We start from the raw sequence: 23,915 nt of genomic DNA, 5'->3' as shown, positions 1-23,915 counted from the left end.
CTTTAGGTTGTCTATCAAAATCCAAGATTGAATTGATATTTTGAAGTTATTACGGTCCGGTAAGGTTTTCCGGTAAGATTTTTGTTTTCCGTTTTTGTTTGTATTTAATCTCTATCTCTCTCTCCCTATCTCTCTCGGCTTACTAACTCCACCATCCACCATCTTCTATATTCTGGTAACGTAGATCGAGATTAATCGTTTTCCGGTAAGGTTATATATTATACTCTAATGGCCAACAATGTTATATGATTTTCTGGCAAGGTTTATATCTTTTTCCGGCAACATCATATTTTCTTTCGGTTATTGTAGATCTAACCTCTTTATCTTTGTTTTCATTGTTAATAGTTTTTTTAAATCAGTTTAGGTTCTAAATCAAAAACGGCGATGAAGCTAATATTTCTACGTTTTTACATTTTTCCGGTAAGTTTTTCCGTTCATGTGTTATACCTATAACAATGGTTGTTTTATATTTATTTGAAGTTTTATATTTTTCCTGTTTTTTTCTTTCACATGTTGTTCTTCTAGGTTCTAAATAAAAAAAGTTTCATCCATGGACATTATCATTATTCTTTTTCCGGTAAGGCCAATATTAAATTGTAAATCAGTGGTTTAACATTTCATAACATGTAGCATTACCGCGACTAATTTTTTTTATTTCTAAAACGATTACAATTTCGAATTTTAAATTCCAAATTTAAGTTAAAGTTGAAATTTTTAAATGGTTGGTCAATATTTCATAACGTCTAAACTTACCATCATTACAATCTATTATTTTCTAAAACTATTTGATTTAAAAAGTTTAAATTTCCAAATTTAAATTAAAGTTGATTTTTTTATTTAATTGCTGGTCAAACGTTTAAGTTGGTCAAACATTTTTAAATTGCCTGGTCAAACATTAAAGTTGATTTTAACTTTAAGTTGAACTTTTTAAATGGCTGATTAAACAAACATTCATATTGTCTAAAATTACCATTACTAAAATTTATTATTTCTAAAACGATGTAATTTAAAATTTATAATTTTCCAAATTTAAATTAAAGTTGAATTTTATGAATTACTGGGTAAATATTTCATAACATGTAACATTACCACGATCAAAATTTATTATTTGTAAAACGAATATTAATATTTAATTTTCTCATTTCAGGTTATGTTCTCAACTTGATATAGCTAATTTCATGGGTTGAAGATTTGTTGATAAGATATCTTATTTTTTGTTTAATATTTATGTATATTTTTGCTATTATTCATGTATTTATTTATTTTTCACAATTCATGTAATTTATTTGATATTTATATAATCAATCATATATAGTTGTTGGTTTTGTCCATTTAATATATTTTAATCAGATCCGATGTATTAAAGAAAAACTTTGTTTTTGTATCTTATATTTATATATTTATTAATGATAATCTCTATAATTTATAATTATTATTACAATTTTAGTAATTTTGTTATTATTAACTCATTACCTTTTCTAATTAGTTGTTACAAATTATTTTGACATAATAATAAAATTTACACCTTACTATTTTTATATTTCAATATATTTGACTTAAAACATTATTATGTTATTATATTGTAAGATACATTATATTTTTTATATATAACCAATTACGTTATATATGGAAAACTCAATAAATAAGTTATAAAGTTTTCATGATTTTTATTACAAGATATTTAAACTTCTTTTAAATTTAGAAATTGACCAATCTTTCAACAATTTTTTAAAGGTTTTAATACTCTCCATAATTTTATACTCACTTCAAAATCTTTCCATAATTTTTTTAGGTTTTCAAAGTAACTGATTTGATCTTCATAATTGTAGTTATTTCTAAATTAATTAGTCATATTAGTAAAATTAGAACATATTTGATTTTAATTTTTGTGATTTGGCATTAACTAGAATAAGTTGTCATTTTAATATTCAAAAAACTGATTGTCAAACTAAAAATACTTGTCATAATTGTAATGTAATCTTACTTTAATTTACGTGAATATTAATTATTAATTAATACTAAAATAATAACCGTGTTATTTTAGAAGACAATATTCAAATTGTCATAATTTCTAATAATCAATACTTAATATATCATAAATTAAATAACCGTTTTATCATCATTTATAAATATTATTCGTCACATATGATTTAGTGAATATTATTAAACATGACAACTTTTCATAATTTATTAATATTATTATTCCCATGAATCAAGATATTTTAAATTATTTATATCTTTACATAGAAGACCAAATTCAAACTTAAAACTACAAAATTTAAACTCCCTTTTAATTAACATATTTAAACTCCTTTTAAATTCAGAAATTGACCAATCTTTCAATAAATTTTTAAAGGTTTTAATACTCTCCATAATTTTAAACTCATTTCAAAATCTTTCCATAACTTTTTGAAGGTTTCAAATTAGCCGATTTAATTTTCATTTTTGTAATTATTTCTAAATTAATTAGTCATATTAGTAAAATTAAAACCGATTTGATTTTAATTTTTGTGACTTGACATTAACTAGAATAAGTTATCATTTTAATATTCAAAAAACTGATTGTCAAACTAAAAATACTTACCATAATTGTAATATAATCTTACTTTAATTTACGTGAATATTAATTATTAACTAATACTAAAATAATAACCGCGTTATTTTAGAACACAATATTAAAATTGACATAATTTCTAATAATCAATACTTAATATATCATAAATTAAATAACCGTTTTATCATCATTTATAAATATTACTCGGCACATATGATTTAGTGAATATTATTAAACATGACAACTTTTCATAAAATATTAATGCCGCTTTCTATTTCAAAAATTAAATTAATCACATATTAATTTCTTATTGTTATTTTTAATAGATTCAATTGATTATGAGATTCCACACCCGAAACATAAGTTTCTTTTTATATTCACCGTTTTAAATTTAGTTATGTATGTTCATTTTTTTTTTTTGAATTTGTGTTCACAAAATATTAATGTCACTAAATTTCTCAATAATATATAATAAACACGTATTATATTTTTATCCATTTTAACTAAAAAGTTTTTAAACGTAATATAAATCTTATACTTATAACATCCAAACAATTTGATAGTCTAAGTCTTCATAATGTTTTCAAAAAATATTAAAAATATTTGATAATTTATTTCTTATACGTTTATATTTTGTTTTCATTGATTTGAATCATATTTTTTCACCTTTAATTATTTTCAAAGTCAACATAAAATTTTTTAATCTTTCCAAAGTTATTTGAAAATTCATTTATTGTAAAACGTTTTCAAGTTTTCCAAGTTTAACAAAATATTAATGTCAGTGATTTAAAAGTTTGTTGCAAAAAAATTCATAATATTTTAAAGTTGACTAATTCCAATTTTTTTATATTTTGTAACTATTTTGAAAATATTTCAAAACAGGTTGTTTTAGAAGAGTATCAAATTTGTTAGGTATAAAATGACGGCCAAAAAAGGTTTTTATTGATATATCTTTTTGGTTTAATGGTTTAAGTTAGAAAGATAGTTTATGTTGTCATTTTACTTTGTTTGTTGTTGTATGTTATTTTGTTTTAATAAAAACAAAAATTTAATAAAAACAACTTTATAAGTCTAATAATAATAATAATAATAAGTGAATTTCCGTCCAATTTTGAATTGATAGTCTAATATTTATAAGAACAAATAATCTTTGTGGTCAAAATTTTGAATTTCAAATAAGAACAAATTATATTCTTGATTGTTTTTACAAACTATTTTTGTTAAGAAGTCAATAAATTAGTTTAAAACGGATTTGACATTTCCATAATAACAAATTGTATTTCAAAACTTTTTAGAGTTGAATACATATTTTTAATGGGTCAGCTCACATTTGATTTTCCTTTTAACACACACACACACACACACACACACACACACACACACATATATATATATACTTATTTAGCAATCGATTTTATGATAAAGTTAATATTTCCAAAGTCAACATAATTTTATTTTAATCTTTCCAAAGTTATTTGAAAATTCATCTATTGTAAAACGTTTTTAAGTTTTGCAAGTTTAACAAAATATTAATGTCAGTGATTTAAAAGTTTGTAGCAAGATTAGTCAAAAATTAAAAAAAATTCATAATTTTTTGAAGTTGACTAATTCCAATTTTTTTATATTTTGTAACTATTTTGAAAATATTTTAAAACGGGTTGCTTTAAAAGAGTATCAAATTTGTTAGGTATAAAATGACGGCCAAAAAGGTTTTTATTGATATATCTTTTTGGTTTAATGGTTTAAGTTAGAAAGATGTTTTATGTTGTCATTTTACTTTGTTTGTTGTTGTATGTTATTTTGTTTTAATAAAAACAACAATTTAATAAAAACAACTTTATTAATGTTCAAATGTTACTCATTATTAAATATGTTATTATGGTATATTTAATTTGGATGCTATTGTTTAGTTATATTTTCAGGTGGTGAAACAAAATGAGTTTCTTTTGATAGAATGTTTGAATAAGTTGATGGTGGTTTAATATGAAAGTACATGTTTATGTCTTTTGTTGATGTTTTTTGGTTGTTCGATGTACATTAACTTATTGTAACTTTTAACTTTTAAGATCTAGACAATGTAAATGGTTAATGTTTTGGTCTGAAAGTTTGAAGAAGTATTGTGTTGCTTGAATTTGTTGTTTAAATTTATTATGTTTGTTATGTTCAAATTAACTTTCTATAATTTGGAAGTTTTAATATTAAGACAACGTAAATCTATTACTTTTTGGTTGTTATGGTGATGTGTTAAGTGACAATGTAAATCTATCAGTTTTAATAGTTAAAGAAATATTATGTTTGTTTAAATTGATGTTTAAGTTGATTATGTTTAGTGACAAGTTATTCTACCCGCGTGTCACGCGGGTATATACCCTATTTATAAGAATAATACACGCGGGTATATACCCTATTTATAAGAATAATACGTTACAATCATACTATCAATATATTAACAACCGATTGAACAATATGCAATAAAACAAATAGCAACATGTTGACTATTTCTTATAAATATCAATAGACTGAGTCATTTAGTATTATACAAAATAATAATAACTTTGTGTTACCATCTCGGAAATTTCAAACCCTTTTCAATAAATTAAATATTAAATGAAAAAAAAAAGTTAAGCATAGTTGTATACTTGTATAAATAGAGCTTCTAAATCCTATAAACGTATCTCAACATTTTGAACATAGTCTTCACAATGGCATCAAGATTCTCTTTTCCATTTTTATGCGTTGTCTTTCTTTTTCTCTTTGCTCTACCTGCCTTTTCTCATTTACATCCGAATGGCTTACCCGATAATAGCACGAACCAATCACCTTTCGAGTTTCTAAAAAACATGCAAGGGTGTCATAAGGGTGACAAAGTAAAAGGCATTCATGACCTTAAACTCTACCTTAGTCATTTTGGATACCTAAACTACCAAAGCAACCCTAATTTCACAAATCCTAAAGACGACAATTTTGACGACGAGGTTGAAGAGGCCATTAAATCGTACCAGGTCTTTTATCATCTCAATGCCTCTGGCTTGCTTGATGCGCCAACAGTGTCCAAGATGGTCAAGCCTCGTTGTGGATTTCCTGATAAGGAAACTCATCAACATAGTGACAAAACTTTAGATACGGTCTCTCATTATCAATTCTTTTTAGGTAGACCAAAATGGCTAAAGATAAAAGTCATCTGACGTTTGCTTTTGGATCGCGTTTCCCTACTCCATTCATGCCTCCTGTTGAACGCGCTTTTAGCAAATGGGCCACTGCTTCTCAATATTTCACATTTTCACGAGCTATAACTTACCAAAGTGCTGACATAAAGATTAGTTTGCACGTGGATCTCACGGAGATGGATCTCCCTTTGACGGACGTGGTGGAGTATTGGCTCACGCATTTTCCCCTTTGGATGGAAGGTTCCACTACGATGCGGATGAAAGTTGGGTGATTGGAGAGGTCCCAAATGCTTATGATATTGAGACTTTGGCTTTACATGAAATCGGACACCTACTTGGACTTGCTCATAGCGAAGTCGAAAATGCAATAATGTGGCCTACCTTTACATCAGGAGTAACAAAAGGATTGAATTTCGATGACATCCAATGGATTAGGGCTCTATATGGCAATTAGAAAAAATGTGTTTTAGATATAAAAGAAACCCTAAACAAAATCATGTCTTCTTCATCATACGCAGGCATCATCGGTATGCTACCACCTCTCCGTCGCCAGTGCTCCACCATCATTAAACACCACTGCCACCACCATTAATATAAAAGGTTAATTTGTAAAAAAAGAAAAGAAAAGAAAAGAATAGGATTAACTTCGAGATGGTACACGGGACTACTAAGACCATCAGTGAGTTTTTGGCGAAGAGGCTTTCAAGGAGGGCAGGGTGGTCGACGGACCCGGCCAGACACCCCGTTAGGCCCAATTTTTATTTTTTAAAAATATATATATATTTTTATGAAAAACAATATAATTAATCTCAATAAAACAACCACCAGCTTGGTCTAGTGGTAAATGAGTATTACTTATAACCAAAGGATTGTGGTTAATAATCTCACTTAAGACATGTTTAAGCCTATTTTTATATGATTTTTTTTACACAACCCAGATCATAACCAAGTAAGCCCATTTAAAAATTAAATTGTTTAAACCCAACAAAAAACTTTTTTTACTTAAGACCTAATTTTTTTTTGTGCCTTCACCTAATTCTTTTAACAATTCTCAAAAACAGCCCTCGTTATTGGTCAGTGCCGTCAGACAAAGCGGTGTACCCGCATGCCTCGTGCGGTACCTAATAATTCCAAGTCCTATCGCCACCACCCTTATGCCATAAAAAGCACAGTGATCTCCATTAGGTATCAAATTGTAACATCGTGAAAATTTCGAGTTCAAAATGTAAACTTTCCAAAGTATAGGGACAAAAATTGCCAAATTCCAAACCTTAGGGTTTAAAATAAAAATTCTGTTTTCTTGTCCTATCGCGATACGTGACGGGACAAAAGGGCAAGCCCATCGCGTGTCGCGATGGGGCTTGGTCAAACCTTCTAGAAGGGTCAACAGCGATTCTCGATCGCTTGTTGAACCTACGTCATCGCGTATCGCGATGACGTGTTCTGACAGGTTGTGACACGTGTGCTACGTGGCACACGGTGGCACCGGCTGCCGCCACGTGGCAACACGTCCGCCACGTGTCGCCACGCGGCACAACGCCTGCCACGTGTCGCCACGTGGCAGGTCTACATGGTGACTGACTGAGCCTACATCGCGATACGCGGTGGGCTTAGCCAGGAGGCTATCGCGTATCGCGATAGGCTCCAAAATTTGGTCTATAAATAGCGGCCAAGGGCATCACAATTCTGCACACCAAATCTGCTCTCACATCTCTCTAATCTCTCTCTTGAAATACCTTGATTTGCGTGCCAAAATACCTCGATAAGCGTGTCCCGATTCCTCATTTTGTGTACCAACGTTTCCTTGAAGTGCGTGCCACCCTCCACCCACATTCAACCAAGTAAGGCGATTGTTCTTGAAAGGCGTGCCATCTATTGTCGAAGATTGGTGCTACCGTTGAAGTGCCAAAATTGATCGAGGAAGTAAAGCGGCGTCGAAGTGCTGCTCAAGTCCCTAGGGTTTCTAAACGCCAACAAGGTTAAGCGTAATGTCAAATGAATAAATATAATATTACATCAAAGGCTTAAGTCTTAAGTCGAGGTTATACTCGATACCTCGATAAAAGAGAAATAAACATAACAAATAAATGAATGAAAGAAAAGATATTGAATATTGATACGTATATATGTGTGTAAGTATATATGTATGCTCTTTGTGATGAAAATATTATTTAATGAATAATGAGTATTCTTAAATAATAAAATAAAAAGAATACGTTTCTTGGAGAAGAAGAAACGTCGGGTTTTTAATATAAACTAAAGGTTTATAATTACTTTTAAACTAAAGGTTTTTAAGTAAATGAAATATATGAACTAAAAGGTTCATCGAGGTATAGAACAAGACTAAAGGTCTTAAGCCGGATCGTGTATCCGATTAACAAATATTTATACTCGTACTATAGGTTCGAGATAAAGAAGGGAAAGACCCTTGGACAGTGAGTGAAGCCGATCCTAAAGCGATAAGGTGAATACGCCCCCAAACTTTTATAACTTATTTTAAAATGAGTCAACTTGTTATATGAATTTGTTTACAAGGAACTATGTGTTCCTAAAACCATTATAAATAAGGGTATGAACCTAGCCCTCAGGCTGTGGTATACATGTGTTTGGATCCTTAGATAGGTGGTACTACGCGATGAATGGGCACATCGCACCACCCTTGGTCGTAGGACGCTCTCCTGCAGGGAGTACGACCGTTGTGTATATTTACGGGTACTTAACTAAGTCGAACGCTGCGGTGTTTGCTGAGGTGACCTAGAGTAGAGGCTCGTGTTTATAATGTGTTATTTAACTTTGTTATTCCTAAGCCACGTTGGGCCGAGGCAGGCGTAGTATCGAGGGGTAATAAAGTAAAAGAAAATATTTTTGCGTCAGCGTGTTCACTAGCATTCGTTGCTGACGTATTTTCTTACATTTTGCAGGTGAACAAGATTAGCACTTGGAAGTGTCGAAGTGCTATATTAAATCCGATGGCTCGGATCTTTTGTATAAAACTTTGATATATAAATGATGGTGGTTTTGTAAATGTAAAACAAGTAATCTTTTGAACTAGTTCGGGAATCTTTTAAATTCCCGACTTTTGTTTAATGTAAATATTTACAACTTAAATCCACAAGTTTCTAAGACTTCCGCTAAAGTAACATACTCTGATTTATTTACACTTGTGGTACCAACTATTGGTCATACTCCTAGGCCTAAGATGGGGGTGTGACACAAATACTATTATAATTTATAAAACTGAAAAAATAAAAAATTTTGTCCTTTTGAATTACATAAATTATGGAATGGATCCTTTTTCAAATATAGTTTCAATCTTTGTCCTTTATTTGCATGTTTGCCATGGTTTTCGTCCTTTAAGCTAACACCCGTTAACTAGCCCCATCTGCATAACATGTGATGGGCATAAAGGTCTTTTCCCCCTGCCCTTCTCTTTCCTCATGCTACTCATCTAAAACACTAAAATAAATTAAACATTTTTTAATTCTCAAACCCTAATCCCCAAATTCTTCCCAATGAATCCCCTTTTGTGCTTCAACCAACCATCCATCACATAGCTCCTTCAATGGCGATTTATCTCCTCCGGTGTACTTCATCGGTGCCAATTTCATCATACAACTCACCTCTATATCAACTAACTCCTTCCACTCTAATCAATTTCCGTTGAAAATCCGGCAACTTACATTTATGCCCATCGCCGGTCCCACCAATCCAATGGTGACGCCGCTGCTCACGGATCTGTATCAGTTCACCATGGCATATGCCTACCGAAAAGCTGGAAAATATAACGAACCCTAACCTGCATTTGCTGCTGCTACTGTTGATGCTTCACCGGATAAAATCGCGCCACCGCTAGTGCCGACGAAGACGATGGCGATGCGGACACCGACGGCGGTCCTCCACCGCCATATTGCATTTAAAAACCTTCTATATTTAAAATTAAAAACCGGTGTGGGTTACCTCAACGTCGTTCTCCAGTTCTTGACCTATACCCCACCGCTTGCTTATTTATGTCTCCAGCTTCAACACTTTGCTTTCTGTATGTCTTCTAATTCTGATTTTGTTTGTCATTTTGGGGATTAGAGTTTGAGAATTATAAAATGTTTAATTTATTTTAGTGTTTTAGATGAGTAGCAGGAGGAAAGAGAAGGGCAGGGGGAAAAGACCTTTATGCCCATCACATGTTATGCAGATGGGGCTAATTAACGGGTGTTAGCTTAAAGAACGAAAACCATGGCAAACATGCAAATAAAGGAAAAAGATTGAAACTATTTTTGAAAAAGGATCCATTCCATAATTTATGTAATTCAAAATGACAAAATTTGTAATTTTTTCTTTATAACTAGTATATAAGATATTGTTTGCTAGAATATTACAATACTAGCCTTAAAACCTGTGTAATCCATGAGATACTTAAAAGAAATACAATTAAGCTATAAAATTAAATGATAAATCTTTTTTTTTTAAACTATATTTTATCAAATTAAATAGTTTTATAAGTTCAAATTATATTTTCTAATGGAATATTCATACGAATACATGGTATATTCTCACGCAATTTCTTCATAATCACGAAAAAGATGCACTTGGTGATTTCATAAGTTGTAATTATTTTTTTAATGGACTAACGAATTATAACAAAAATGTGATAAGACGTTTTATTATGAATGACATAAAAAAACATTCTGTATAAATTAACATGAATAAAACATGCTTTAGTATTATAGTTTCAAAAGATATAGATGAAAAAACTATGGATACATGGGGTTGAATGAATATGTGAGAATAAAATTGTTATTTTTTCATAATTTCTTCATGTCTTTATCATCTTAAACTATAAATATCGTTCATTTAATTTTACCACATTCATCTCCAACACTCAAAAGTGCATATATATTAATTAAGGTAGATAAGATTTCTTTAAATATAAATATTTAGATAATATTGACCTAAAAACCCACATATTTTTAATTCTAATAATTTAGATGATTAATTATTTGATTAGAAGACAAATTAATAGGGTCAAGTTATTCTATAAGTGAGAACAAAAATGAGAAGGATAAGAATGATCTTTAGCTATAAAAAAACCCCATAACCACAAATAATAATAATAATAATAATAATAATAATAATAATAATAAAAACTATAACTCAAAATTAAAAAAAAAACGAAAAAAGTAAAAACACAAAAAATGTTTTCACCGCCTTTCTCGTTTAAAAAAAGACACAATGATGAGTGAAAAAGATCATTGTGTCCTTTTGTTTATCAATGTATTTTGTGTTTATTTTCATCATTGATTTTGTCTTTTTTACTTGACATTGTGTCTTTTTTCCTTGATATCGTGTTATATACTCACCAGTATGTTATATTTTGTTCTAAATTGTGTTATATTTTGCGATTTATTGTGTCATTTTGTAGTTGTAATTGTGTCTTTTGTTCATTTTCGTCATTGTGTCTTTACACGTCTTTTTCGTCAATTTTTTTTTGAACAGGAATGATGGCGGAAACATTATAGTTTTTTAAAATTTTTCGTTTTTTATTTATTTTGAGTTATGATTTTTTTATTATTTTTTAAAATTAATTTTTAAGGGGTTTTTGTATGGTCACAAATCATTCTCACAGTTCTCATTTTTGTCTCTTTGTATTTTAATTTTAACCTAAATTAATATGTTTTGATTACACTGACATAAATATGTTTTCATAAAATATAAAATTAATAGTTTGAGTGGAAAATTTTGAATAGATCTCCCATTTTGATAATTTGGTTATTAGATTAAGTAGATATTTTCTTTTGGTTATTAATTAAAAATAAATCTCAATTGAAATATGTCTACAATTACTTTCTTTTCTTTTCAGAACAGGTAGACAAATACATAAAGTAAATTTTGGTTATGATATTAATATTGTACTCAATTTAACTTAAACATTTATTATTTTCTTAATAGTGTTTTTGTGAATTACTACTTGTCATGATTTTGACGACAACAATTATTCTTGTCAACAAATTTCTTTAAATGTTTAAATATTTATGATTTTAATTAGTATGTTTGACCAATCTATAATTCATTAATTTAACTAGTATATATGTTCTTTTAAGTGTATATTTTTTTCACCGATATTAATTCTGAATTAGCACATATTCTCTTTTTGATAATATATTCACACACACATTTCGTGTTCTTTAGTTTGATACTAAAATTACTCTGGTAATTACTATATACATATTCCCTTAATATTTCAACGTTAAATATAACTTGAAACGGAATTTTTGTAACTGTTGATCTCTTATATTTACTATTTTTATTATATGCCCATTCACTTGGATCATAAATATTTATTTTATTTAAAGAATATCATTAAAGTCTACGTTATGCTTGTAATAAATTTTAATAAATGATCAAATGGTAATGTGTTGTTCATTTTCACCTTTTTTAGTGACCAATTTTATTTTTTTCAACAATAATTGGAACCACCCTGATAGTCGGGGTGAGCTTTCCTGATATGAATGTTAACCATTTATGCTAATTTTGATACTTCAAATTTGACACACTCGAGAACATTATCAAGAAGGAAACCCCACTATGAGAAAATCAAATTAATATTACAAACTGATATGATTTAATAAATACATAAATCACTATAACACAATAAATATCATATATGTATACAAACAGTAACCGATTAAACACTGAGATAAAATAAACAAATAGCAATAGGATTACAAAAACATTGACATAAAAGTTAAAACATAAACTCCCTCGGACATGTAAACTTGAGTTTCCTTGTTATAGTTACAAAATAATATAATTTTATATACCAAATTGAACCTTGTGTTAATATCAAGGATATTTAAACATTCTCAGTGAATTTGAAAAAATAAATAAAGTTATGAATACGGGTATAAATAGAGCTAGTAATTCCAATAATCATATCTCAAAATTTTCAACTTTGTCTTTGAAATGATGTTTAAACTCTCTTTTCCCTTTTCATGTATTTTCTTTCTTTCTCTCTTTTTTCAAACGGTTTTTTCTCATTTTCAATACCCTCATTTACAGCCAAATGGGTCATTGAACGATAGCATAAATCAACCGTGGTTCGGGTTTCTTAAAACTTAGCTAAAGGCATTCGAGACCTCAAAATGTATCTTAGTCATTTTGGATACCTAAACTACCAAAACGCCCCCAATGTCACAAATCCTAATGAAGATGATCATTTCGATGAGGAGCTTGAGGCGGCCATCAAATCATACCAAGATTATTACTATCTCAATGTCACTGGAACGCTTGACGAGCCAACAGTGTCCAAGATGGTCATGCCTCGTTGTGGGTTTCCAGATAAGGAAACTCATCAACATAATCATAAACCTCTCAATTTTGTCTCTCATTATCGATACTTTCCTGGTAGACCAAAATGGCCTAAGGGAAAAAGGCATCTAACCTATGCTTTTGGATTTCGTTTTCCTACACGATTCATACCTGCCGTTGAACGAGCTTTTAGAAAATGGGCCATTGCTTCTCGTTATTTCACATTTTCAAGAGCTGAAAGTTTACTAAGTGCTGATCTACAGATTAGTTTTTCACGTGGTAATCTTGGAGATGGTTTCCCCTTTGACGGGCCTGGTGGAGTATTGGCATATGCTTTTGGCCCTACTGACGGAAGGTTTTACTATGATGCGGATGAGAATTGGGTGGTTGGAGCGGTCCCTAACGCTTATGATATCGAGACTATAGCCTTACATGAAATAGGACACCTACTTGGGCTTGACCATAGCCGAAATAAATATGCAATAATGTGGCCTACCTTTGATTCGAGCGTAACAAAAGGATAGAGTTTCGACGACATCCACGGAATTTAATTATCTATATGGTAGTTAGCTAGCTTGTCCTTAAAGTGAACATTTAAAAAGGATAACTAAATGATTTTAGTGTGCTTGTAGTTACAAGAGGAATAATAAGTGGCGCTCAGTTCTAAAGCCAGGTGTGTGCTTTCTTTCATTATAACATTTATAAGAAAAAACAATGATTGTTGTAAGTTTTGTTGAAGGTACACACGAGGTAACCAAAAGGGACCACGGTCAATTTTCAAGCGATTGCTTCATACGACCTTTGGATTTGGTCGGCATTTAGGCCCGTAAACGAACCGAACGTTCGGTGAACCGTTCAGCAGGAAGTTCGTTTATGTTCATTTATTTAATAAACGAACGAACATGAACACAAAATTTGTGTTCGTTTAACTAAATGAACGAACATGAAAAAATGTTCCGCTCGTTCATTTATTTTCATGAACGTTCGTTTATGTTCGTTTATATATTAATAGAAAATAATTAAATATTATCTGGATATGTCATATGCTTAAAGGTTTTATATTTGTTAATTTGTGTTCTTTTATGTGTTTTCAGATTTAAGTTTGTTTATTTTTGTTTGTGTTCATTCACATTGGTTCGTATATGTTTATTTATCTTCGTTTATCTTTGTTTAGTTATGTTTGTTTAGATTTTAAACAAACGAACACAAATGTCCATTTTTAAATAAACGCACATGAACATAAATGTTTGTTCGATTAATTATAAAGTTAAATGAACGAACACGAATATGCCATTGTTCGTGTTCATTCGATTCATTTACGGGGTTTCAATATTCACATTGATGAATACATCGGTCTTATTCTCTAGCCTCTACCGATTTTATTTTTGTTCGTTTGTGTTCGTGAACCGTTTGTGAACACATTAATTTTCTTAATGAACGAACATGAACATAAAATCTCGTTCGGTAAGTGTTCGTGAACCGTTCATGAACACAATATTTTCTTAACGAACGAACATGAATAAGGCCTTGTTCGTGTTCGATCGGTTCGCTTACAACCCTATCGGCATTCTTTGGTGTTTCTGGTTCCAACAATGACATAACCTTCTTAAAACAGTCACCTGTGTTGGAGAGTTACATATCTGGGACCGTTCCCGTCGTTTCGTTTTGGGCTAACGATAACTTCTACGATCATGGGTACTATCTGGGCAATGGAATATATCCAGAGTATGTGATTATCGTGAAAACATTTAGAGACCCATTGGATGAAAAAAGACAGTATTTTAAGAAAGTATAAGAGTTTGCGAGAAAGAATATCGAGAGGTGTTTTGGGGCTATTCAACAACGCTGGCATTTTGTTAAAAAACCTTGTCGTCTGTTGTCTTTTGAAAGAAAGAAAAGTGCTATGTATGTGTGTATCATAATGCATAACATGATCATCGAAGATGAGGGAAGAACAATATGTCCAACCTTCATACCGGACTTGGATCCACCATGAACTCCAACAAGTATGTAGCAAAGACTTGAAAGCGCATATTTCGTGCGGTCAAGAGAAATACATAACACACCAAAGGGGATTTGGTCAAACATCTTTGGATGAATCGGCGTTTGCCAGGTGAAAAAGAAAGCCAAAACCAAAAAGAGGGCAACGATGAACACGGAGACGAGATCGGCGATGAAGACGACAACGCTGACGAGGATGAAGACGCTGAAGACGACGAGGGTGACGAAAGAGACGAGTAGTTTTTGTTTTTATTTTAATTTAATATTTATATAATAAATTATTATTATTATTTGTTTACTTTTAATAAAAAACAAAAACAAAACAAGAAAATGTAAAAGTGATTGGGCGACACATGGCGTAAAATGCCAAAGGGTGAGATATTATGACTACACACTCTTTTGTAAAATTTGAAAAAGCTGACTGGATACCACATGACGCAAAATGCCCACATGTGAGGCATTATGACTACACATGATCTTGAGAAAAAACAATTCAAACCATCAAGTTGAGTTGTTAAACAAGTAAAAAACGGCAGGTTTCACCGACATAATCAACCATTGGCGGAGTTACACTATCATCACTGGGTTCGGCCGAACCCGGTCCTTTTTCGGTTTTATATATAACCTATAGTGTTGAATTAACGAGCGAGCCCATTCTTTTTCGGCGAGCGAACCCATTATCGTTTTAAAAAAGTATATTCGAACCCATTGAGTATAAAAAGTTTAGTTAATAAGCAAATAAAAACATCAGCCATCGACTCAGCAACCGATCAACTTTTTTCTTCGCCGTTCGTCTCAAGGTTTCAACTATCGCCAACAAACAATACGTGTGAAGTCGCGATTGAAGATATTTTTCAAAACATGAAAACACGTAAGGAAAAATTATAGTATGCAATGTCTTTATATTTAATGTCTTTGTATTTCATTGAATTTTAACGATATATTTTTGTTATGATAGTGATATTGCATTTTATTTATCTAACCGAATGATCAACCCAACCCATTCGGGCGCGAAAATTTAACACCGGAAAAAAAAATATCAAGCATCGAAAATTCCGAACCCATAGGAAAAAGTTTCTGGCTCCGTCATTGCAATCAACCCAACTGATTTGCTTTGTCGTTCTTTACAACCGCAGTTAACGATTTATCTTAAAAACTTTTATTAAAACCAGTTAAACTGTTATTTCTATGTTGTATTTATAGGATCTCTACTAAATACTCGATCGAATGGGATAAGTTATTAAAAGGAATCCAGGTACGATGTTGTTTGCCATAAAACAAAATAAAATCATGCGGGCACGTCATATAAGTTTTCTCGCTTATAATTGTCAACTCATTGACTATTTCGAAATGATAACATTTTTTTAATTGTTAAAATTCACAAAATGAACCTTGTGTCAACATCAGAAAATTTTCAAACCCTTTTTTATTATAGTTAAAAAATAAATATAAAGTTAAGTGTGTTAGTATAAATATAGAGAGCTTCAAAGTTCTAAATCCTATAACTTGTTTCAAAATTGATTGTAGTCATGGGGACTAAGCTCTATTTTCCCTTTTCATGTATTTTCTTTCTTTTTCTCTTTGTTATACCCGTCTTTTCCCATTTTCCATATCCTAACTTACAACCAAATGATTTATTCCACAATAACACAAACCCGTCACCTTTCGGGTTCCTTAAAAACATGCAAGGGTGTCGTAAGGGTGAGAACGTAAAAGGCATACGCGATCTTAAGAAATATCTTGGTCATTTTGGATATCTAAACTACCAAAACAACTATAATGTCACAAACCCTGAAGAAGATCATTTTGATGAGGAGCTTGAGGCAGCCATTAAATCATACCAAGTCTATTACAATCTCAATGCCACTGGAACGCTTGATGAGCCAACGGTGTCCAAGATGGTTATGCCTCGTTGTGGTTTTCCTGATAAGGAAACTCATCAACATAGTGATGAATCTTTACACACGGTCTCTCATTATCGATTCTTTCCAGGAAAACCAAAATGGCCCAAGGGAAAAAGGCATCTGACTTACGCTTTTGGATCACGTTTTCCTACCCGATTCATGCCTCCCGTTGCACGAGCTTTTAGAAAATGGGATATAGCTTCTCGATATTTCACATTTTCAAGAGCTAAAACTTATCGAAGTGCTGATTTAAAGATTAGTTTTGCACGTCGAGCCCATAGAGATGGCGCCCCCTTTGACGGGCCTGGTGGGGTATTGGCCCATGCTTTTGCCCCTACAGATGGAAGGTTACACTACGATGCGGATGATCGTTGGGCTGTTGGAGCAGTCCCAAATGCTTATGATGTTGAGACTTTAGCATTACATGAAATAGGACATTTACTTGGTCTTGGTCATAGCCAAAATCAAAATGCAATAATGTGGGCTACGTTTAGGGCAGGAGTAACAAAAGGATTGAATTCAGACGATATACGAGGGCTTCGGGCGCTATATGGAAGTTAGTCTTTTCTGATAAAACGGCAACTTAGTCATTTTCAAAGAATGAGTGTTTGTTTTCTTTTATTACTACAATGTCGTAAATTGCATCGTGTTTGATGGTTAAGTTTTGTTGAGGGTTGCGATTTTTATTCCGAATGTCACGTTCCTAATAAATCTTTGTTTTGTTTTATACTTTTTTTGTAATTGTGTTCCCTCTTTCGATATAACAATGTCTTGTAGTGGTGTTAAAGTTTAAAATTAAAGGGATGATCCATTAACTAATTAAACGTTAAGCTTGTAAGCTGTTTCAAGTTCTTTCAATCAAGCTACAATTACTTAAATGGGGGAAATCAAATACAAAAACCCATAAGCGACCCGAACTAGCTTTATTGATGGGTTTAAGTATGGCACGTCAAGGTGGTTGAAAAATTGATCCGTTTGAAATTGACTTTAAATAAAGTAATGGTGTTCGTCCCCAAGTGTTGAGAGTTCTAGGCTTCTAGCTAGTCCCATGGTGACATGAGTGTAAAAGTAGGAGTTTAGAAAGTATGCGAGTTATATTTTTAAAATATAAAAATAAAACAAATAAACACATATTACTACAACCAAAGACTAGCACATTTATATGCGTACAAAGAAAGACAAAGAATGCTAGAATTGATGAGAATCATGGCTTTAAATGATGAAATTTGGGTCTTGCAAGTTGTGGCTAGGAGAACCGGCTGTCAAGATTTAAATAGCTAAACCGAGCCGAAATAAAAACGTCCGCAGGTCCTAATTTTATTTTTTAGTTTTAAAATTTAGTTTGGGCTTAATAACTTAAATAGATGAATAAAAAAAGTTTTGAGTCCAATATATATTAAATGATTAAGGTCCATACGTATTTTATTAAGAAATTTTAAAATATATATATAAAAAATTTTGCCCCTCGAAAATTATGGCCTTCAGCTGGCTGTGCAACTCACACTACCCTAGGGCCGGCCCTGCGGCTAGGGCATGATCTGGTTTGTCATTTCTGTCCATTACTTATTGGTGTGTAATTCTAGTCTCCAAACGTAACCAAATTATACCCTTTCAGTCCTATGTCTCTTTCATTCTTCTCCGATTGGTCCAAGTAAAAGTTCATTAATTACTAGATCAACTTTGTATTAACGAGAGACGTGACCCACAAACTCACAAATGTTTATGACAAAGCGCTCTTTCTATAAGAACAAAGGAGAAGGATAGAAACCCTTACAATGTGTTCTCTTGACAATCCCACAATACACTAATGATTTTAAAACCTTATTTACACATTAATTATATAACTAATCACTATTAATAGACAAAACTTTAAAATGACTTAAAGTTAAAATCAACAAATCTTTTTACAAAAATTCCAAGTAATGTACGGTTTTTATGCATCTAGGAATAACACCACACATTTTTGTATTCCTTTGAAAAACAAGCATTGATAGGAAATATCAAACAAACCGGTAACCATATATCTCCCAATCTCCGTTAAGAAATCCCTCACAATATTTAGCTCACCCGACAATGTTAGCATGGGGAAAGGAAGAGAGGTTGAGGTTAGACAAGGAGAACACCGAGAAGATGCTTGAACAAAGGGGGTTAATGTTGGAGATGAAAGCCAAAGAGATTAATCAAAAAATCGAAAATCAGAAATCTCTCCAGACGGAAGCCGATCTTTTGTTTAAGTTCAGATCTTTATGCAAAGTAAGTATGGTAATTGACATTGATCGTTTAAAGAAAACTTTTGATTGATTATTGATTACTCATGTCCATATATGTTTCAGAGGATCCGACCATTGAGAGAGAACGAACGGCAAAATATTAAGCGACCAGTGAATGATATGGATTTGTCGTCGCTATGATTCAGTTTCTTATGATCGTTATCGATTTTATACAATTTTTTATGGATTATGAATCAGATGAAGATTGATTCGAGCGAAATGCCTTGTAATCTGAACGTCGATGAGATGAAATTGAATGCATGTTATAAATGGGTGTTTAAAGCAATTGAAACTGGCCCGGATTTAAATCAAGTCAAAATGTGACTAGATCAGTTAGGAAGACAGAAGTATTAACTTAACAACAATTCCGATTGTTACGTGTGAATAGGATTGTTCAAAAAGCTCCCGACTCGAGGGCTGCTTAAAATCAGCTCGTTTTCTAAATAAGTCGAACCCGAGCCATGATAAGCTGGTTCGTTGACCCACTAGTTTGGCTTATTTTAAAGGCCAAACTTAAACCTAAGTTCAATATATAGATTACAAATTTTGTACTTTATAAATTTCAGATTAATATATAAAGTTCATATTAATATGTTTTAGTTTTATTTATAAAAAGAAAAACACGAGCTACAAGCATGCTCAAGCATTTTTATGAGCTTAGCTAGAGATCAACATTTCAGCTTGCCACTCTTTGAACTTCGAGTCTCAATCCAACCTGGCTTGACTCGACTTGTTTAAAGCCATACTTTCAAGCATTTATTCATGACACTAATTAGTATGTTACAACGGCTAACTCGCAACTCTAATGTAACAAGCATGGTTTATTTATTCAATATTGTACACATACAAGAATTTTGGATTATTTTGTTTATTATTTACATTGCATTATAGTTGCACAATTATATTGTTGTCCATTACGGTAGAATGCAAAACGCGAATAGTCGGGAGTAAAAGTCGGATCAAAAGCTCCAAGACTGAATTTGTAACCGTTTCCGACATACACACAACCATTGCTTATAGACATGCCACCATACACGGTGGCTCCTGTGTCATACGACCATAGAATTTCTCCGGTTGTAGCACTCATAGCATAAATAGGTCCGGTCCCATTGGTTGACCCAGCAAACACAACACCGTTGGCTAAACTCTCTGGGCCACTTGCAGTCGTGTTGCTAGGATTTTTAGTTGACGACAAGACTTTCCCAGTTGTGGCATTCATTGACACCCATCCGCCGCTAGTCGTGGTGATATTTGATGGCTTTGAAGTAAAATTACTTCGCAAACTATTGGCAATGTTTGTGTAAACTGCCTTTTCGTCCGTCGCTGAACCCCATGTACCTCCTCCACCTGGCCCCCCGGGTCCTGCTTCCTACAATAACCATTGTCCGGACTCAGCACGCATACATACATTAAACACACCCTTTCATTAATTTACTACTAAATCTATATAATTGTCTAGTAAAGGACTGCAACATATAATCTCATAAAAAGTGCATTATTTTACATACACTGATGTCACTAAACAAGAGCATTCACATTGCTTAGTAAAGTTATTTTTTTAGTTTACACATTAATGACTTGTCCTGGACAAGATATTAGAATTGCGCATTTATGATCCTCATTTTGGTTGTAAGTTGGTCGCATATAGCTGATGCAACTACTTTGCGACCTAAATGAGTTTGTCGAATCCTGCTTTGCGACCAAAGTTGTGACCACTTTTAGCAACCAAAATAGCAGCCACAATGTCTGCAACTGGTAATTTAGGACCGGTTGCGACCATACTTTTGTGACTAGGTTGCTACCACGTACAATTAAATAATAATTTTCACATTGTTTAACAAGTCAGCTAATACTTTCATGACTTTAAAATATGTAGTTTTGCCCCAACACTACATATTTGGCTAGGTGAATGTCAAATCGATCGCAAAGTATTTTTGCGACAGAATAGTAACGTCCTAATACATGTTTTGTGGCTTTTGTTAGGGAAATGATTTTGAACGTGTTTAGCAATCAAAGGATTCCAGGAATTGTCGCTTGATTTTTCGACTGATTTTGTGACATAGATAAATCAGTCGTTATTGTAAAGGGTTCATTCAGTAGATAATGCTCATAGCGTCGCTAATTTTCATTTATGTTTCAATTAAGTTGTCTAACTGATATTTTGGGAAAAGTTATATAATTACCATAGACCAAACAATGCTACCGTTGTCCCGATCCAAAGCCCAAGCAATACCGCTCTTTTGTACCAAGGCCACAACGTCGCGCTTTTTTCCAAGGTCATTAACGGTTAAAATCATCGGTGCTTCCCCAAAATCTGCATCCGGATTAGGGCCAGGCGGACACCCCGGTGTAGAAAGATTATTACAAGCAAAAAACCAGACATCATAACGCCTAACTGTCTATACCAGTTTATGTGTCCCGAATCCAAATCAAGTGCTAGAACCGAAGTGGAATGGTTATCAGGCTCGATGCACTTATCTTCTTCAGTTGGTGTTGTTTGGTTGTTGCGATGTAGACTGCATTGCGGTTAAGGTCGATTGACGGACTGCTTCCCCATAAAGCAGCACCGGCGTATTTGTTGGTACTACCGTTGTTATCCGGTAGCATGTAGGTTTGCCACAAGATGTTACCATTTGAAGCATTTAACTTGAAAAAACTCCCTCTAAAGGTACAACATGCTTCAATGCTTGAGCTTTCTTCAGCTGAAGATGTTCCCACATAGAATGCACTACACACAATCATCAACTTATATAATACTTATCCATAATCAAAATAGCTTGTATACATGAGAAACCGATGATTCGGTTATGATTTTATATTGACCAGCTTTTATAGTTCGTTGATAGTTACAAGTGTATAAATTTTCAAATTAATCAGCATTAAACCAACCTTTTACCTTTATATGTTTTAAATATAATATGCAATATGTCGGAAAAACTTTAAGGTTTTTTTATAAATAATAGATTAGTTGTTTATACTTTTTTATAAATAAAATAATACTGCTAATATTATATTTTGTCCAAGATATAATTGATTTAATTATTGGTTGAAAATTCTAGCTATAATCCGACCATTGATATCCAAAGTGGATAACCAAATTAACCGAACCATTTTCTTATGAATAATTTAATTGAATCATTAATAATCAATACGTGTTACTAAATTAAGAAAAAAAAATTGCTTATATATTTCTTTTAATCCATAAGGCCTTAACTGAATCTAATAAAAAAAAAAATTTGAAAGGCGAATTTCTGTCAACCCAATACATGCTTTAAAGACTACCTTCGCTAATAAACCACATAAGGCCTACCCGTTGGTACCTAATTTAGAAGTGATTAGTTGTTTTGGATAGGGAAAATAAAATATATACTATATATACTTGATCATATTAAAATTCAATTTCTTATTGTATTTGACTTTATGTAGTTTTAAATTCAAGGCGTGTACAATTATTCGCATATTGCAATCAACAGTCAATTGTTTACTTTATTTTTGTGCACATCACCGGCAAATCTAGTCTACTTTGCACATTTTAATAGAATTAAACTAGTATTATATTTTTTTTCTCAGAAAACAAACAGATTCAAGTGAATTGCCAACATGAAACAAATATATACCTTTTATGGTAAGTTCCGGACATGGTGATATAAGCCGCATAATGTGTATCGAGTTGCGTAGACCAGACGAGCTCACCGTTGGCAATGTTAAGCCCTATAATATAAGCCGGGCCGTAAATCCCAACAATCAATATATCATCAGCAACAGCAGGGGTTGTTCTAGACACGGTCCAGTTAACTCCTTGTGTGAGTTTTGTTGTGTTAATCCCGGTTAACTGTTTGAGATTTTGTTGCCAAATGATCGACCCGTTTGATGCATTAAGCGCATATATGTTCCCATTCCAACTCGGGAAATAGATGGTGTTGTTGTATATTGTCGGAGTCGCGGTTATATCTCTTCCTGCTACAGACTTCCATTTCAGCCTAAGGTTAGCCACGGTTTTAGGACTGATCTTTGTTTCGTGATAAGCGTATCTACGGTTATGTAGATCTCCACCATGATTCGTCCAGTCGGATGACTACAAACATTAAACAAAAGATTAAAATGATGGATATAGTAGTTAAAACAATATAGTTTATGTCGTCTTTAAATCCTTAAAATGAGACAAGAACACTTACTTTAGCTGAGGTTCGGATTAGGAGTAACGACCAAACGAGGATGGCGAAGTAGAGGTAATTCGGTGCCATGAAAATGGTAGGATATGTATTTCAATGGGGACTTGTAATCTATTTTGAATAAAACTTTAGTTAAACTTTGAATTTGAAGTAATCTTTCTTTCTTGTTAAACAAGTTTGTCATTTTAAAAAAATCTAAGATAACTGTCAAAGTCTTTGTCTACCTCAGCTGACCACAGTTGCCATTTATCCTTAACATTTAATATTGTTACAATGTTAAGGAAGAAAACTAAGTTGAGGACTTCTTAATATGATATAAGTTGACATGAAATTAAATATGCTAATTTTGGAGTAAATGATCGAGTGTTTCATGAATGGATGGATCCGTTAATGACCCGATTACGAATGTGTGTAGTTAAGGTGTTTCTACCCAAGTGATTAAAGGTTCTAGTCACATGAGAAATATTGGTATACTCGTGTATATTTAGGAGTATGTTTAAGAAGTTTGCAGGGCCGTCTCCGAGAATTTATATGTCTCGGTCGAG

The 23,915-nt window shown here is 32.2% G+C and overlaps 2 protein-coding genes and 2 pseudogenes across 2 annotated transcripts; 3 read left to right on the top strand and 1 right to left on the bottom strand.

The window, feature by feature from the left end:
- The first annotated feature begins 5,212 nt into the window (after positions 1–5,212).
- On the top strand, positions 5,213–6,175 carry LOC143619254 (metalloendoproteinase 2-MMP-like; annotated as a pseudogene).
- A 6,682-nt stretch (positions 6,176–12,857) lies between these two features.
- LOC143619253 (metalloendoproteinase 1-like) lies at positions 12,858–13,547 on the top strand. Its single transcript, XM_077091222.1, has one exon. It carries the CDS (start codon positions 12,858–12,860, stop codon positions 13,545–13,547), a length of 690 nt encoding a protein of 229 aa, XP_076947337.1.
- A 3,000-nt stretch (positions 13,548–16,547) lies between these two features.
- On the top strand, positions 16,548–17,718 carry LOC143619255 (metalloendoproteinase 1-like). Its single transcript, XM_077091223.1, has one exon. The coding sequence runs from the start codon at positions 16,554–16,556 to the stop codon at positions 17,487–17,489; it is 936 nt and encodes a 311-aa protein (XP_076947338.1). The 5' UTR covers positions 16,548–16,553; the 3' UTR covers positions 17,490–17,718.
- Positions 17,719–20,112: 2,394 nt separating this feature from the next.
- LOC143619252 (uncharacterized) lies at positions 20,113–23,442 on the bottom strand (annotated as a pseudogene).
- Between the last annotated feature and the right edge of the window lie 473 nt (positions 23,443–23,915).

This window comes from Bidens hawaiensis, unplaced genomic scaffold (assembly GCF_021521415.1).
Source record: "Bidens hawaiensis isolate Kalapana, Puna unplaced genomic scaffold, B.hawaiensis_p1.1 tig00002423_1, whole genome shotgun sequence".
Taxonomy (NCBI): Eukaryota; Viridiplantae; Streptophyta; class Magnoliopsida; order Asterales; family Asteraceae; genus Bidens; species Bidens hawaiensis.
The sequence above is the reverse complement of the archived record's forward strand: the minus strand, read 5'-3'. Positions and strand labels throughout refer to the sequence as shown.

Coding starts and splice junctions, on each gene's coding strand:
- LOC143619253 (XM_077091222.1), top strand. CDS start 12,858: ATGTATCTTAGTCATTTTGGATACCTAAACTACCAAAACGCCCCCAAT.
- LOC143619255 (XM_077091223.1), top strand. CDS start 16,554: ATGGGGACTAAGCTCTATTTTCCCTTTTCATGTATTTTCTTTCTTTTT.